The sequence below is a fragment of the Mesocricetus auratus genome, unplaced genomic scaffold (assembly GCF_017639785.1).
Source record: "Mesocricetus auratus isolate SY011 unplaced genomic scaffold, BCM_Maur_2.0 Super-Scaffold_100014, whole genome shotgun sequence".
Taxonomy (NCBI): domain Eukaryota; kingdom Metazoa; phylum Chordata; class Mammalia; order Rodentia; family Cricetidae; genus Mesocricetus; species Mesocricetus auratus.
In genome coordinates this window covers 65,138,060-65,154,749 of record NW_024429197.1, presented here as the reverse complement: position 1 = coordinate 65,154,749, position 16,690 = coordinate 65,138,060, and the positions used below count along the sequence as shown (strand labels likewise).

The 16,690-nt window shown below is 42.2% G+C and overlaps 1 protein-coding gene across 13 annotated transcripts in view; it reads right to left on the bottom strand.

Annotated features, from left to right (window-relative positions):
- Tle1 (TLE family member 1, transcriptional corepressor) overlaps positions 1 to 16,690 on the bottom strand; it is a 93,353-nt gene that overhangs the window by 13,894 nt on the left and 62,769 nt on the right. For 6 of the 13 annotated variants that reach the window (XM_040757312.1, XM_040757313.1, XM_040757314.1 and 3 more), the window contains 7 exons: positions 15,396 to 15,506; positions 12,703 to 12,756; positions 11,832 to 11,984; positions 10,130 to 10,274; positions 9,498 to 9,599; positions 9,021 to 9,217; positions 7,443 to 7,519 (listed from right to left, as the gene is read on the bottom strand). In XM_040757312.1, the coding sequence (XP_040613246.1) occupies positions 7,443 to 7,519; positions 9,021 to 9,217; positions 9,498 to 9,599; positions 10,130 to 10,274; positions 11,832 to 11,984; positions 12,703 to 12,756; positions 15,396 to 15,506 (839 nt within the window). The remainder of the gene's footprint in view (positions 1 to 7,442; positions 7,520 to 9,020; positions 9,218 to 9,497; positions 9,600 to 10,129; positions 10,275 to 11,831; positions 11,985 to 12,702; positions 12,757 to 15,395; positions 15,507 to 16,690) is intronic. The other 7 variants (XM_040757316.1, XM_040757318.1, XM_040757320.1 and 4 more) reach the window with 2 other exon arrangements.

The following is a 16,690-nucleotide window of genomic DNA, read 5'->3' as shown; positions in this document are numbered from 1 at the left end:
ATGCAATCGACTTTTATCAACTATTGTTAAGCAGATACAACAAATCTGGCAAAGAGAAGGCAACGACTTTGCAAGGCATAAGCAGCCCACAATGATCCTGACACAGCTAAGAACAGATTGAATTCAAGTGGACACTGGTCTCTCTCTCTCCCAAGGCAACCAAAGGGAAGAAGTTAAGTCCTAAGTGGGGCCTTTGACCCGAACAACTGATGGAGTAGAGTACAAAAGGAGAGAAGCAGGTTGCTCTTCCACAGCATTCTCTGCTCAGCCATGGGGACTTACTCAACTTATCGGAGCCGCATCTCCCGGATGTTTTTTATTTTTTGTTTCGTGTTTGGCTCAACCATACCATAGTGTACATGTGGAGTTCAGAGTACAACCATACCATAGTGTACATGTGGAGTTCAGAGTACAACCATACCATAGTGTACATGTGGAGTTCAGAGTACAACCATACCATAGTGTACATGTGGAGTTCAGAGTACAACCATACCATAGTGTACATGTGGAGTTCAGAGTACAACCATACCATAGTGTACATGTGGAGTTAGTGTACATGTGGAGTTAGTGTACATGTGGAGTTAGTGTACATGTGGAGTTAGTGTACATGTGGAGTTCAGAGTACAACTTGTGAGTCAATTTTCTCCTTGACATCAGGTAGATCCTGGTGACTGAACCCAGTTGGTCAGGCTTGGTGCAAATGCCTTAAGCCTGCACAGAGCCATCTAGCCAACCTAATTCCTCTATTTTTCCATCATGGCTTGGACAAATTTAGCTTACAATTAATATCATTGAAGCAGGGTTATATGAAGGCACACGAGAAAAGAACGCCAATAGTGCGACACCTAATCTTTGGTCTCTGTCTCATTTCAATGTTCCTTAGAATTTCGAGACAGAAGGAAGTGGAACAAGAGAAATTACCTAGCTACTAGGTAGAACCAAGTGTTTAATCCAGATAGGTCCAGTTCAAATGCAGTCCTTAGTTTTAACTTAATACCTGAACAGGAGAATGTAAGACCCATCAGGATGGAGGCACTACACTATACTTGGGTTCCCGGGGTACTCGAACAGAGCAAGCTAGGTCCTGAGGCCTGAAGGCTGGAGCAAGTGACTCCTAAAACACATAAGAATTACCTAATTTATGATTCTGGGATAATACTTGTGGCCTGCAACTAATAAAGGTAATGAGGCTTCAGGTAGACGTAGCACATGAGTAACTGTAAGGAAATTACAATCTTACTAATCTAAGAATTTAAGGAAATAAAATAAGTCCATAAGTGTGTGACAATCTCCTGCAATGTGATTTATTTCCAGAACTATGTAAGATCAGTAGTAGTTCCCCTTTTTGTGATCACGGCAAAATAACAGGAGACGTAACTTACAAGGAGAGATTTTGGTGTCATTTACAGTTTTGGAGTGTATAATCCATCACCACAGAAAGGACTAAGTGTGTGGAGCTGCCTGGTCCATGGGGACAGGAGCATGCTCTGAGGATTATTCACATACTGGCAAACCAGGCAGTCAAAATGTTATTCAGACTGAACCCAAACCCCCAAACCCATTTCCCACCACAACTGCCTCAAATAGCGCCACCCTCTGGGGAACAAGTGCTTACTCAAGTCATCAGTCTACAGAGGCTAGTTCACATTCAAACCACAATAGTGTTTATACACATACAACTCTCAAAATCAGTAACATTCTTTACTTCTGGAGATTTTTTTCAGTTTCACATTCTGACATCGCCAGAACAGAAATATACACATCAAGGCAAAATCCCTACCTTATTTGGAAGATTGTGTTTTTATCTTAATGGAAAAATGTAGTAAGTAAAATTAAGTTTCAAGGCATTAGAATGGGAGAGATGACTTATTTAGTTGAATATATGTCTAATTCTCTCATTCTAAAAATGGCAAATATAAGCCAAGGTATTGTAGCACACACCTTTAATCCCAGAACTCAGGAGGCAAGGTTGGACAGATCTCTGTGATTTAGAAGCCAGTCTGGTCTACACTGCAAGTTCTAGAACAGCCAGTATTACATAGAAAGACCCCGTCTCAAAACAAAACAAAAGGTGGCTATAACATTTCTGAAAACACCCTAAAGATTTGCAAGAAGAAAAAAAAAAACAAACCCAAGATGTTGATAAACAAGGAGGCTATCAAGGTAGAGTGAGCATGAGAAGTTCAAACGTACTAAACATTTCCAGACTTTTAAATATGCCAGGGCATGACAACAGAACAAGGTTGCTACACAAGACAGTTTCCAGAGGAAACATGGCTTCTTTAAACATAATTAAAATATCTGAAAAAATAACTACCCACTAAAGACAAATGTGAACAAGAAATACACAAGCTGTATTCCTATCTCATAAACTCAAAGTCATTTCTGATAAAGAACAAGGGACAAATAACTACACATCAAAGAGAAGGTCTGCTTCCAGATAACTGAAGAAACCAGAAAGCACACACAGCAAAAGCAAAAACACTGAATAGACAGTTTTTAGCAGGCAAGAGACTTCAAATATCACTGTGGTGGTTAATTTTATGTGTCAACCTGCCCAGGCTAGGAAATGCCCAGATGGCTGTAAATATTCTAGCTGTGTCTGGGAGTTGGTTCTGAGATTAGCATCTCATTGGTAGACAGAATAACATGATGTACCCTCAACAATGTAGGCAGGCAACACTTGGTGGGCATTATCCAGGTCACTGAAGAGCCAAAAAGAAAGGGTTAACTCACTCTCTGCTTAGGCTGTCATGTCACCAGCACCCAGCATGCTTGGACTAAAAAGGCTATCCACCCCCCCATCTCCATCTCTCCTGTTCCCCTGCCTCAGACTCAGAACTGCATCGTCAGCTTTCTCAGGGTTCCAGCTTACTCATGATAGACCATGGGGTCTCTCAGTTTTCATAATCATGGGGGTCATTTCTTTCTCATAAGTTTCCTTGCTGCCTATCATATATTAGTTCTGTTTCTCTGAAGAACCCTAACACTACCATACTATGTTTGAAGAGAACTAAGTTTTTAAATCCACTGAACGAGTCAGCAGAGAGGGCAGGAGGGAGACGGGATGGAAGCTGCTGGCACTGAATCCCTTCTTGGTTGCAAGCTACTATAAAACATAGTTACTTCCTAAAAGGTAATTTCTCCAATGGCAGGATTTTCTTTTCTTTTAGGCTCTATACCCAAAGATACACTTTTAAAATAGTCCAATTTAAGTTCTAAACAAGTGGGCAAAATACTTCAGAATTATGATCGTGGCCTTCAAACAAATGGTGAAAGATCTTAACTACCCTACAATCTAAAGCCAAACCGTCATCCGTCTGAGTGACGACCACCTCAAAGGTACTATCATGGAGGTGGGGGTACAGATTTACTTATAGGGAGAAGTGTTACAGGAAAAAACAAACCGCACTTTAAATTTCTCTGTCACGGACCCTTGTAGACCTTCTAAAACTAGGAACACATTCACAGTACACTGACTTACTAATCACATCTTGTTTTAAATGAGGATTTTTTTTCTTACAAAGCAACTAAACAAAAATTAATATTTCCTCTTACAAACCAATTCTAACAGTGAAATGCAAAAACCATTCATCTCCCTTCAAAAAGGATGGATCAAGGGGATCTTACAACATGCTAGGCTCATCTAGGATTACTGAATGAATATATATGTTTACTACATATATTTGCTCAAGATATAAGGAACTTTTGGGAACTGTAATTCTACTAGGAGGAGGACAACAGAAACAGGACTTGAGCACATGACTATAATCCAACGTTAACCTGTATGTCACAGACAAAGGGCTACCAGAACAGGAATGTCTGTGAAAACACAGGAGCATGGCACCTGAAGGATTATCTGATGGGTGAAAACAATTCACCACAGCTATGGTTTGGGTAAGCATCCCACCATTGCCCAACATAAGCACCGCCCAATTCACATCATCCTTGGGAGGTGGTCCTGGGAGGTGAACGAAAGACAGCTGAAAATGCACCCAGGAGCAAGCAAGTAAGCAGCATCCCTGCATCATTTCTCCTTCAGTTCGCGCCCTGATTCTCCTCAGTGATACGATGTTTACTTGGAAGTGTAAGTCCAATAAACCCTTTCCTCTTTCCTCCCCAAACCGCTTTTGGTTGTAGTGTTTGCCACAGCAATGGCAGGCAAACTAGGATACCAAATAAATAATGGCTTCTTTGGCATGTCAGCTTGAGGGACTGTCTCATCTCTCAGAAAATCAAGTCCTAAAACTTCCCATCTTTTGGCTCAGGAATTAATCCTGAAATAGATCAAAATAACCCTTCTCTTCAATTAATTTCCCAATATCTCACAACCACTACAACTGCCTGCCTCGAATCTAAACTCTTTCTGTACAAAGATACTGCTGTGATACTTCTTTGCAACTTTATTTTCTTTCGAGGAATCTCAAGAATATATAAAAACTTAATACAATTTATGTGGTATTTTGTCAGTTTAGTCCCTAAGACAGTGGTCTCAATATGTGGGTTATGACCCCTTCGGGGGCCAAATGAACCTTTCTCAGGGGTCACCCATGACTAATGGAAAGCACAGCTACTTATTATAATTAATAACAGTAGCAAAATTACAGTTATGAAGTAGTAATGAAAACAATTTTATGGTTGGGGGTCATCACAACATGAGGATAGATATTAAAGGGTCATAGTATTAGGAAAGTTAAGAACCACTGACCTAAGACCATGATGAGGCTCTGAAAGGGTCGAGGACAAATGTCTCCTCCCAGTGACATACTTCCTGGGCTGTGAGGTTCCACCTGAGTCCCTACCAGCCAGGGAGGTGCAGAGAAAGAAATGGCAGAGCCTAGAAACTTAACGAGCAGATGTAGGGAACTCAAACTGTACCCTATAAGAAAACACTAAAGCAAGTTGCAACAAGAGTTTATGAACATCAAGAGAACGACAGATTAGCAAGCAGCACAGTGTGGCCTCTGGGAGTACGAATGACAATGCTCAGAAGAGTTAAACTGCAGTTTGAGGGCCTGAAGAGTTTCACATTCCCAAGCTTCCTGTCCTTGGACACATCTGGTTCTGAGGCACGCTGCCACATGGAGAGGCTATCATAATCAACTTGATACAGACATAAACAATTGTCCCCTCAGCCCAGCTGAACCTGCAGGCTGGTCTCTGGCAGCACGCATCCATGTGCACTGTCCTGTACCTCCTGTCCTCTACATGATCTGGCTGTCACGATCCCTGGATCCCAGCTGACCTAGTCCTTGCTTCCCACATATGTTTTAGCTTCATGTCTGTGTCTCATCCTAAAGACATCTCTCTCATCTCAGTTTTGTTTACATGTGTATGTATTTGCCTGTCATCTGCTGCTCTGCCTCTATATAACTTAACACATGTGGAATTGTCATTCGTAGTTATTCTTTTGATGGCCACACTACCAGGCCCTCAAGGTAGGTAATACAGGGAGAGCCCACTTTCTGTAGTCTTTTGTCTGCACACACATGGTACACCGTGAGGCCATAGATCCCACCTCTCACAGGCCTATCCAAACACTCCCTCAGCTGCTCCTTCTCAGACTTATTTGCGTAACCTTTATACTTTGCTCTCCCTACCCAAGACATGTTAATTTGTCTCTATTTCTTTTAAGTGCCTCAGATCAGTTCTACTCAGTGTGGTCTGTAAACATTTGCTACTGTCTGTCACAAATGAGCACAGTCACTAAGAGCTTTACACAGTTGACAATCATTTCATGACTGCTGACTCTTGTAACAAATAGTACTTAGATTTGTGTCTTTTCCCCAAATTAACTTTATCCTGTCTCAATAATACCACTCTTTGGCTAAATCTGTCACTATAAATCTCTGAGAGGCACTGAAGCAAGAATGATTAAGTAATAACAGATAACACATTCTCTCATGCAAACTAATGGATTAAGATTAGCAATCAGTAAGACTATATAACCAGATCCCAGCAATGGAGCAAGTTCCCTGACTTCTTACTATTAATTAATCCTGTATTCCTTATATAATGTTGCTCAACTCATAAAACAGATACTCAACTCAGATCCAGATACCAATCAACACTTTAATCCTTAACAATCTGCAACTACACCCATTGTTCCTCAGGACATTATAATCATGAATTAAGCTTTTTGTTGTTGTTGTAGCTGAAACGGGACTGTGTTAGATAGACCAGGACTTCCTCAAAGTAACAATCCTCCAAACTCTGCCTCCTAAGTGCTAGGTCTATAGCATGTACCACTATGCCTGGTGCTAGCACATCTTTGAACACGAAGAAATACAAGGTACTCACAAGCCAAGGAAGGACTTAGCAGTGCCAATTAGACTATTACTATCTTTTGCTTCAAACCATGCATATGTGTGCCTACTTAGGTGCACAGGTTACCTATAACTATGTGCACACAAAAACAATCTTTTTTTATTTTGTTTTTGTGTTTTTTCGACAGGGTTTCTCTGTGTATGTAGCTTTGGAGCCTTTCCTAGAACTATCTCAGGATGCATAGATTAAAAGGTACAGGCAAGCCCTGAGGGCAAGGGCTGGAGCAAAGACTAAGCAAAGGCCTGAGGCCTTTAGAATCTCTTATTTGGAAAGTCAGCATTTCATAACGCCCCCAGCCCCACCCCCGACACACACACACACACACACACACACACACACACACACACACACACACACACACACACACACACACACACACAGAGAGAGAGAAAGAGAGAGAGAGAGAGATCGAACTTCACATTTCAATTCTGCACTGTACAAAACTTGAAAAAAATTAGTAATACCTTAAAATTATACTTCTAATAACTGAAAGGGGGTGATTTTTTACTTGTTTGGAGAGTCAGAATAAACAACAGGGTGTTTCCACATTTTGGATACTTTTGGATCCTTTAAGTTCCTTGTTTCCCATAAGAAAACAATGCTTTTGAGAAGTGTTATAAGGCAAAGAAAAGCACCTATCCAATCTGGGACATGGGTGCCCATAGGACTGAACAATCTAATTACTTACTTCTACCAAAATAAGGAAAAGGTTGCACTGTCCTGGGTAAAGAGGACATGCCTCTAAGAGTTTGAGAGTTCCTGACCGCTTACCTGTACCAGTGAAAATGTGGCAACTGCCTTCCAACCACAGATCAAAGCAGCAGCTTTCTACACAAGGACCAGGCAGGAGGGTCTAACACCTACAGCTCTCTCTTCCTATCTATCTTCATCTTCTATAGTTTCTCTTCAAAAACAACTAAATACATGAGCTCAGGAGCTCACACGCAGGGAGAAGTCAGAGGCATGACACCTACAAGTTGTCTATTTATAGAAAAGTGTTAACACTCCTCAGAAGTCTCCTTGGAAACATCCAAGCCTATCTTGCCTTGGGAATTCCAGACTACTGACACTACCACCTCTAAAATAAATCAAAACCAAGGAACAGATGTACTTACGGTTTCCCCCCAGGTATTCCTGCCAGGTTGGGGGGGATAGAAGGTACTCTCATGTGGGGAGGAGGATCAAAACCAACCTGGAAATAAAAGTGGGGCCGACTCAGCTTATGCAAGGTGGACACTCTGTAGACATTGAGTTCATATAAGAAATCCATTCACCCTCGAGGCAATGGGAGTGGCTACTGCAGCAATGCTGGTGTGTCTCAAAAGAAAAGGTACAGTGTGGTAACTTAACCACCTCTAAACACCACAAAACATACTTTCTTTCTGTGAAGCGGAGGAGGATTTGTATACTCTGGATACCAGTTTTCTAGGATAAACATTTCCCATAGATGCTGGATGTCCTACCTCTTCAATAACGTGCAGGAGGATACTGACCAGCCTAGCACTAACATCATGGGCTACTTTGTTCTTTTCTTCTTTGGGGAAAGTACAGAGTACCTTGGAATGTTGCACAGCAAAACAGGCTGCTATCCTCACATTCTAGGAGCTTCTCCCCCACCCCGTATGCCTTCGCTGAGCTAGCCACAACTGCTGCAAGCCACTCGGTCATCGAGGTCAGTATTTGCAGAATCACATGCCAGCTCTGTTTGTGTGCCATAAAAACAATTAGCTACTTATCACATGAAATTATAAGGGGCAATCCAGCTGAGGTAAAGAAAAAAAATACTGTCCATGATGATGGGGGAAGTCCTGTTAAAGATATATTTCAAATGGCTTACAGGAAAGATTTTCTCTGAGATTTATTTTACTTCCTTTCCTGGTGCAATTTTATCCTTCAAATAGAATTCTTTATCTTTTAGGAAAAAAACAAAAAAACTGGGCCATTTGAAGGTAGGGCAACATGAATAACCTGGCTGTATGATTTTAAAATCTGTCCATATCATAAGCAAATAACATTTTTACATAAGACAGAGCATTCACTTTTAAAGAACATACAGGCATGAAAAGAAAAAGCATGTTTTTCTTAAGATTTAGAAAAAGAGAAAACATTTTTAAAAAAACACTAAAGTCATTTCAATACTTTCAGATTAAAATTTTTACTTTGGTGAGAGAAAGCCTTATCTATCCTGGAACCATTCAAGGAACCTCTAAACACTGCCTTTTTCATCTACAGACACAATGAAACAAAAGGCATTTGCCCTAGTTTAATGAACCGGCATACTGACCAAGGCTGACAAGAGGAAGGTAAATCCTCCTCCTCCTCCTCCTCCTCCTCCTCCTCCTCCTCCTCCTCCTCCTCCTCCTCCTCCTCCTCCTCCTCCTCCTCCTCCTCCTCCTCCCCCCCCCCCCTCCCCTCCTCCTCCTCCTCCTCCTCCTCCTCCTCCTCCTCCTCCTCCTCCTCCTCCTCCTCCTCCTCCTCCTCCTCCTCCTCCTCCTCCTCCTCCTCCTCCTCCTCCTCCTCCCCCCCTTCAGGGCAGTGAGGGCATGCATTGTAGACCCAAACACCCAGGACGGAACTGAATGCCTTTCATCCAGGTCTGCATACCCAGAAGCCCAATGCCCCAGTCTCACACTTTGTGTCCTGTATTCTCTGGACTGCCCACTCCCTGGGGGACACCCAAGCACATGACCTACCATTGGGGAACGCCCATAGGCAACCACTGCTGCAGCAGCTGCAGCAGCTGCAGCACTCATCTGTGGAGACATGCTGTGTAGACCTGCATAGGCAGCACCAGGGCTGGTCAGCTCTCCATTCATGCCAGCATGGGGTACCATGCCAAAGGGGGCAGGATATGGGCCAGGCACTGCCAGGGGCGTCCTCAGGCCAGCTGCTGCAAGGAAACATGCCATGTGTGATGAGACTGACCATTAGGTCAAACCTAACCAGTGATTCCAGTCATTAGTTATGATGCTGAGGGGATGGGGATCATCAGCCCCAACCTATACACAAGTTCCACTCCTTCCCAGAGCTGAATTCGCCTGCAGGACAGAAAGCACAGCCCCCATATTTCCTCATTGGCAAAGCAGCCACACCAGGAAGCCAGGAGTATTAATCAACATCTTTGCACCCAATTCACAAAGGGCAAGCCAAGGCAGATACTTCATGTTTACCTGACTTAATCTCAAAAGAAGATTTTCTGGATAAAATCCAAGATTTCTCCTTCAGTCCGAACTTTCCACTCCCTGGTACCAATTCCAAATGAAAACCAAATCCTGGATTTATGCAAACCAGAGTAGGGCTTTAGGAGGGACATTCTGGTGCTATTTCTCCCTGGACTTGAACTGTTACTTTTTAACTTGTCCAGTGAGGAAGATCAAATTCAAAGCTATGAGTGACCTCATGGACTATAGTATTGGCAAAACCCTCCCAACTTTCAGCAAAGGACCACTGATTCCTGAAAATGTAGCAACCAAACCAATAAACAAGCAACTACAGGTAGCAAAATATACGCTTTGGCTATGAAGTTAGCCAGCCATTTTGGTCAATGAAATAATTACCAGAAACTTTATGGTAATCCCCAGGATGTGAATTATCTTGAAATAAAGGAAAAGTTGCATGGAGACTAACTGGTGCAGCTGCTGAAATCCAGGACAAATATGCTTGTTACCACGCCTTTTCAGAGACAGGAGGAGGACAGCTCTAAGTGCCTCACACTCAGGGGCAAACTGTCACGGGACTAGCAGACACCACATCAAGCTGGGGATGGGAGAAACAAAGCACAGCCGGAGAAAGGGGTGCTGACCTGCTTGGTTGACAAGGGGCTCCATGGCTGGAGGCTTGCCGAGACCTGGACGGAGGCCTGGAGTAGCACTGGTGCCCGGGGTTGGCATGTCGCTCCGAGGCGTTGGTGTGCTGGATTTCAGAATAGGCGTGTTGGCTTTTTCATGCTGGTATCATTAAACAAATTAAATGAGTATTATTTTTAATCCAAGCCACATTACACAATTTATCACAATAGCAGCTGGGACACTGGGCACCTTCGAGTTACTCCCCAGCCAATTTTCATAAATCCACACAATGTTGACAGCATTAACTTGTGAGAGAGAAATGTTGACCTTTCTTCTTCCTGCCAGATTAAAACTTGAGCATGATCACACTTCTTCCTCCACAAATGTGATTTTGAAAAGGATTTCCCATCAAGCTTGTGCACCTGGGCTCTATGCCATGTTAGAGTGATGACCACAGAGAGTCTTTCCAAGCCACTTGGAAGGGCGTATCTGGGCTTCCAAATCTGAAGTGGAACCTTTGCCCCAGCCTTAACTTTTGGGGATTCAGACTGACAGTGATACACAGTAGAACTGTCAATTGCTTCAAAGTCAAACCAGCATTTCCAACATAAAAGTTCTCGAAGCACCTATCCCACACGCTTAAACAAAGGCCTAGAAAGAGTGCTCTGTGGAGAGGTGCAGTCACCCACGTGACTACTAAGCCAATGAGACTCACCAGTACTGACAGAAGACTCATCACTTGCCAGAGACCTCTATAATTTGAGACAGTAACAGGATAATAAGAGTTTCTCCTTTTATCTCTCAAGACTCCTTGTGTCGCTCAAACACAGTTCAAGAACTACGAGGTGGAGAAAAGAGAAAACCAAAGACCCCAGCTCTGGCCTAGGATTTGATAGAATGCTCTCAACAAGTCACTCAGGCTTGGCTTTATTGTACTTGGGTAAAGGGGTAACACCGAGGCCACCGTGTAAGGATTAACTTTGAGGTAGTTTCAGAATGCAGCACAGACTTGACTCCCACCTCAAGAGCTTCCTTCCTGCCATATCCTCTTAAGCACCAGCACTGAAGGCATGTTTTACCATCCTCAATTTACAAAGTTTGCTAAGTCAACAAATGACCACATGAATAGGCTTTGATGCATTCAAACTATAACATATCCCAAGCCTCCAGTGTACACACCAACTCCAATGTGACATGCCCTGGCACAATGGCTAAGTTTCCCAGTAAATAGTAGCTTAACAAAATAAAGATACCTTAAGATGGAGTTTCTCAACTTTCCTAATGCTGTGACCCTCCAACCATAAAATTACTCTCATTGCTACTTCCTAACCATAATTTTGCTACTGTTATGAATCATAACGTAGATATCTGACATACAGAATATCTGATATGTAACTCCTGTGAGAGGGTCATTTGAACCCCCAAAGGGGTCGAGGCCCACAGGTACAGAACCAGTCCTTAGACAATCATCTGCTGCCGACAGTTAAGTTTCACAGAGCAGTCATAAGCGCATCTAAGGAAGAAAACAATGCACAGAGAAGCCTACACAGCAGCCACTGGAACCTTGGCCCCAAGACACAGCTGAGAACAGTGAAGAGGACAGAAAGTGTTTCAGTGAACACACAGCCTTTAAGCAGCAGAGCCCAAGTTCACACTGCAGTGTTCCACATTCCACAGTCAGCAGAGTTGCTCAGGGGACTACCAGGTCCTACCTACCAGGCTCACTTCTTTGGATTTCAGGGAAGAGGAGCTTCCAGAGGAGGCTGTGGATGCCGGGCTGCCTGAAGCATCTTTTTTCAGCAGGCGGTTTTTGTCAATTCCGTTTTCCCGGGGTGAATGTGTGGGACTTGCATGAGGAGAAGAAGGGTCCTCAACACACAATAAGAAGTTGACATGTTTTAGTTCAGAATGGACATACTTTTCCATACCTTCAATTAAAGGATAATACTGAAATCTTTTAGATCTGAGGGGGAATGCCATGCTCTCTAAATGAGCAAAATGGTATTTATAACACACTCAGGGCCATAACAGAAGAAAAACAACCACATCCCTTCCAGTACCCAGGTGCATCCATCTTCAGACATCCAACACAGACATTAAAAATGACTTAGGAAAGTTTTTCTTTCTGGTGGCTCTGGACATCAAAAGCAGGTCTATCTGTTCCAATGGTAGGCAAACACTCTTTACTTGACCTACATCTGTAAATCTCATTTTTAATTTTGTTTATTTATGTAGCTATGTTGGCTTTTCAAGACAGGGTTTCTCTGTGTAGCTTTGAAGCCTGTCCTGGATCTAGTTGTTGTAGACCAGGCTGGTCTTGACTCACAGATATCTGCTTGCCTCTGCCTCCCGAGTGCTGGGATTAAAGGTGTGTGCCACCACTGCCCAGCCCTGCACCGGCACCACCTGGTCTCAAATCTCATTTTTTGAAAGGGAAATTATAGTTTCAATCAGGTTATGGCTACCCCCAAATTCTTGGTATGTGAAGGTATGAGACACTAGACACTATGATTCAACTTCATTCACTTACAAGTAGATTTTTCTCATAACTATTCAAGAGAGAAACCTCGATGAAAAGCTTGGTTACCTCATTAGACACATCCACAACTAAGTTGTCATCACTCTTGTCCCCATCACTGTCCTGGAAAAAAATTAATTTTGTTTAGTAAAGGCTAAAATTAAGTTTTGAAGAGTTCAATTTCTTTCAATAGTTCTTGGTAGCAGACAAGTTAAACACTAAGAATATCCTTGCAAGCTCCCTTACAATCTATAGGCATTTGCCTTCTTTTTCTAGCCTGGGGTTTACAAAGCTCCAGCATGAATACTGTGGCAGTGAAAACCAGTAAGCTAATCTAAATTTCCTTATGAGAAGTACACTCTAAGGGCTTGATGTCTGCAATGGTAGTATCTTTTCCAGATTCTGAATTCTTAGTCCACTGGATTTCAAAGTAAAGAACAACAACATATCATATCTTTTATACATATTACCTTGAAGATGCACAGCTAGCCAATAGGGCCTCAGAAACAATTCATAAGATAAGTTTAGTTCTACCATCGTCCCATGAGTTCATTAGTTATAATAGAAAACAAAAGATCTAATTCTCAAGTAAAGAATAAACTTTTGGGGACTGCTGATACAGTCCAGTTCATACATAATGTGCCTACTATTGACAAAATCCTGAATTTGATCCACAGAACTGTACAATATCAGGTGTAGTGTTACACACTAGTATTCAAGTCATAAAGGTTTAGTTCAAGGCCATACGTGGCTACAAAGTGAATTTTGAAATCATCCTGGCTATTATGTAAGAGATCTGCCTGGGGGGAGGGTGTGGAGGGATGGAGAAAGAAAAAAAATGGGGTAGTGGGGTGGATGAAGTATTTAAGTCATTGGCTAAAGTACTTGCGGTGTGGAAGGATTGGAGGTCAGATCCCCAGAACCCACAGAGAAATACCACACAGGCTTAGAGGCCACCTGTAAAATCCCATCACTCAGGAAGCAGAGCCGAGGGATCCCTGGGCATTCCAGGTAGTGGGACCTGAGGAACTGGCAAGACTCTGACTCAATAAAATAAAAAATACTAGTAGAGAACTCTTAAAGGCACACAACGTCAACTTCAAGCACCCACATGTACATTCAGACACACTACACACAATGGGGGTTTAAAAGAGGCTCTTGAGCATGAGATAAGGAGAAATGGAAGGAAACCAGATGGAGGCAGCTGGAGGACACTGCCATCCAGCATAGGGTCTTCACTGTCTTTTCACTGACCTACAAAGCTGGCTAATCACAGCAAATTCCAACGTTACATTCAGTCTGGAAAGCATTATGAAACGCTGCTCCACTTATGAGTTCACTCCCACATCAAAGTTTGAAAAATTCTATATTCTTAGCGTGGTGTTTTGAATACAAATGTCCTCTGTAGGCTCAGGTTTCTGAATACTTGGCTGCTAGCTGGTCGCTATGTTTGGTAAGTTGGGCTTCACTGGACAAAGTATGTCACTAGGGGAGTCTTTCAAAGTCTTAGCATGGTGTTTTGAATACGAATGTCCTCTGAGGTACACCTATATAGTATTATAATGATCAAAGTAGGATAATTACTATTCCCATCTTTTTATCACTTCTGCTTGGGATCTCAAACTCCTGTCTTATACTTCTTCATAAATGTGTAACAAGTGTGATAAACTAAAATCCCCTTACTCTGCTATATAACATGGTCTTCCTTCTACCTAAGTCTTCATCCTATCTAATCATCATGTAGATCCTCAGTTTCAATACCCTCTTATACCACTAAAGGGCTATGAGGTGAATCATCCATGTCTTCTACACGTGAAACATAGCTTTGTAAAGGACCATTCTGAAAATATAAGCCAGTACAACACAGTAAACTTTTATCAAACAGTTCTGGTCTTAGGCTTTGCCTCTCACATGTTCCAACATAATCTCATTATCTCAGCCCAAACCTATTTATCTAACCAGACCATACATAAGTACTATAAAACCATAGGGCCAAGATATTGACTCCAGGTCCCTTGTTGTTGAATTAAATACACAAGCCTCATGGAGGAGCTAGCTAATAACACAAAACTGGGTATCAGCAAATTTCCACCTTTTGAACATCACAGACCACCTTCTTGATTGCTAACATTTAATGCTACCCAACTTGGCAAGTTATAATAAGAACTAAATAGATTAATCTGTGTCAGTGCACAGGGCTCCTGGCACTAAGCCTCGCACACAAAATGTTATTATTAGCTGAAACCTTGGGTAAGCCACAGGAAACACAAGTCATGTCTAAACTTTCCCAATACAGAATAGAGTTCTTCCTCAAAAACCTACAGTGCGTGCATTTTACTGTCTTAGGGATCAAACCCAAGGCCTGGCATATGTTAGGAAAGTATTCTGTCACAGAGCTATCTTTAAAGGCATTTGTTTTATTTATATTTTTTTGGATACAAGGTCTCACTGTGTTGACCAATTTGGCTATAACAATGCAATCCTTGTGCTTCAGCCTCTAGGTACTGGTGCTATATAGCCCTATATGACTAACCTGATACTTTCACGTTCCTTTGTGAGTAGCTAAGTTAGACAAAAATCTAAGCCCAAATGAAGTGTATAACCCACACAGGCCTGGAGGGAAGCAATGTCCTCCGATGTTTGAACTTACCTGATTTGCAATAAAGAGAACAGAACCATCATACTCTCTCAGGATACCTGGAAACTCAATCATGGGGCAAGCAGTAATTCAACAATACTATGAAAGTCCTTTACTCACTTACATAGTTATCCTTATCATCCACCTTCCTTTTTTTGATGTCACTGGAAAACTCTGGACCATTTCTGCGTTTATCTGTGCCTCTTAGGCTGTCTGGGACCAAGAGGGAATTACTCTGTAAGACAAAAAAGTACTAATAAAGGTTTCTTCCTAGGCCTCTTTGTATGACTGAAAAACCCAACCTGGAAGAAAGGATCCCCTGGCACCCCTGTTTGGTCATGTGTCTTAAGACTCCAGTGGCAAGCGTTTAGACAGAGCTTAAAAGAAACCAGATTTTACATCATGCTGTTTACACGCTGGTGGATCCTTGAGGCCCTATTCTTTAAAAATGTGCTTCTGTTTAGTGTTGAGACACATGCTGATTGTATGTAGATGTATTTTTATTCTTTTTCACTGTAACTTCTCGGTGAAGAATATGAACAACCTTAGAGTCTCCTGAGATCATTCTATTAGGCACATATTATGACTGGAAGCCACCACGTACTGCTCTAAATAGGCACCAAAGATGCAGGTGTGAGTAATATTAGTTCCTAATGGTGAATCACCTTTTCCACACAACAATAAAGGATTTAAATTCTTTTAATTTAATGTTGAAAATAAGATCTAGCATTGTGAGCCAATATACCGAAATCTAATATCCAATGAAGAAATGTTAGTCAGCTGTGAAGCTTCAATAGCAAAAGCAGCTCACAGAAGGGGACTAATCTTTGCCAAAAACCACACAGGACATTTTCATCAGCATATGCCGAATATGAACTGTTGACCCAGAGAAAACAGGCATTTTAGCTATTTAGGGGTCACATGACATGACCTGGATGGCCTTCAATTCCTATCTCCCCTCAGGCTAAAGCAGAATGCATTACAAAGAGTTCTTTTAAGAGCTGGATTAGCATATGCAAGGAGGCAATTTGTTCAGTGATGTGTTACAGCCTGAACAAGGCTGAATGAGCTATGCAAAAACTGCCTTTCACAAGGCCCAGAAAACCCCAATTTCTGCCAAGATGCCTGAGAACTAAGCACGGGGGTGGAGCCTAGGGTCAGCAATTATGCTACCTTTCCTGACACAAATGGCACACAACAGTATGTACCAGAAACAAATGCTAATGGCACTTTTTTTTTTGAGGCCTTGGTTTCCATTCCTAACCAGCTAGATATAATCAGTCAGGTGGCTGACTCTCCAAACTCCCTGAGATAAAACATGGACCCCACTTAGACAGCTTTCCCAGCTTCACCATACACAGAAGAAAGAAAACAGAAACCTGGGGACCAGTAGGCAGTTTGAAGCCTCTTGTCCCACTT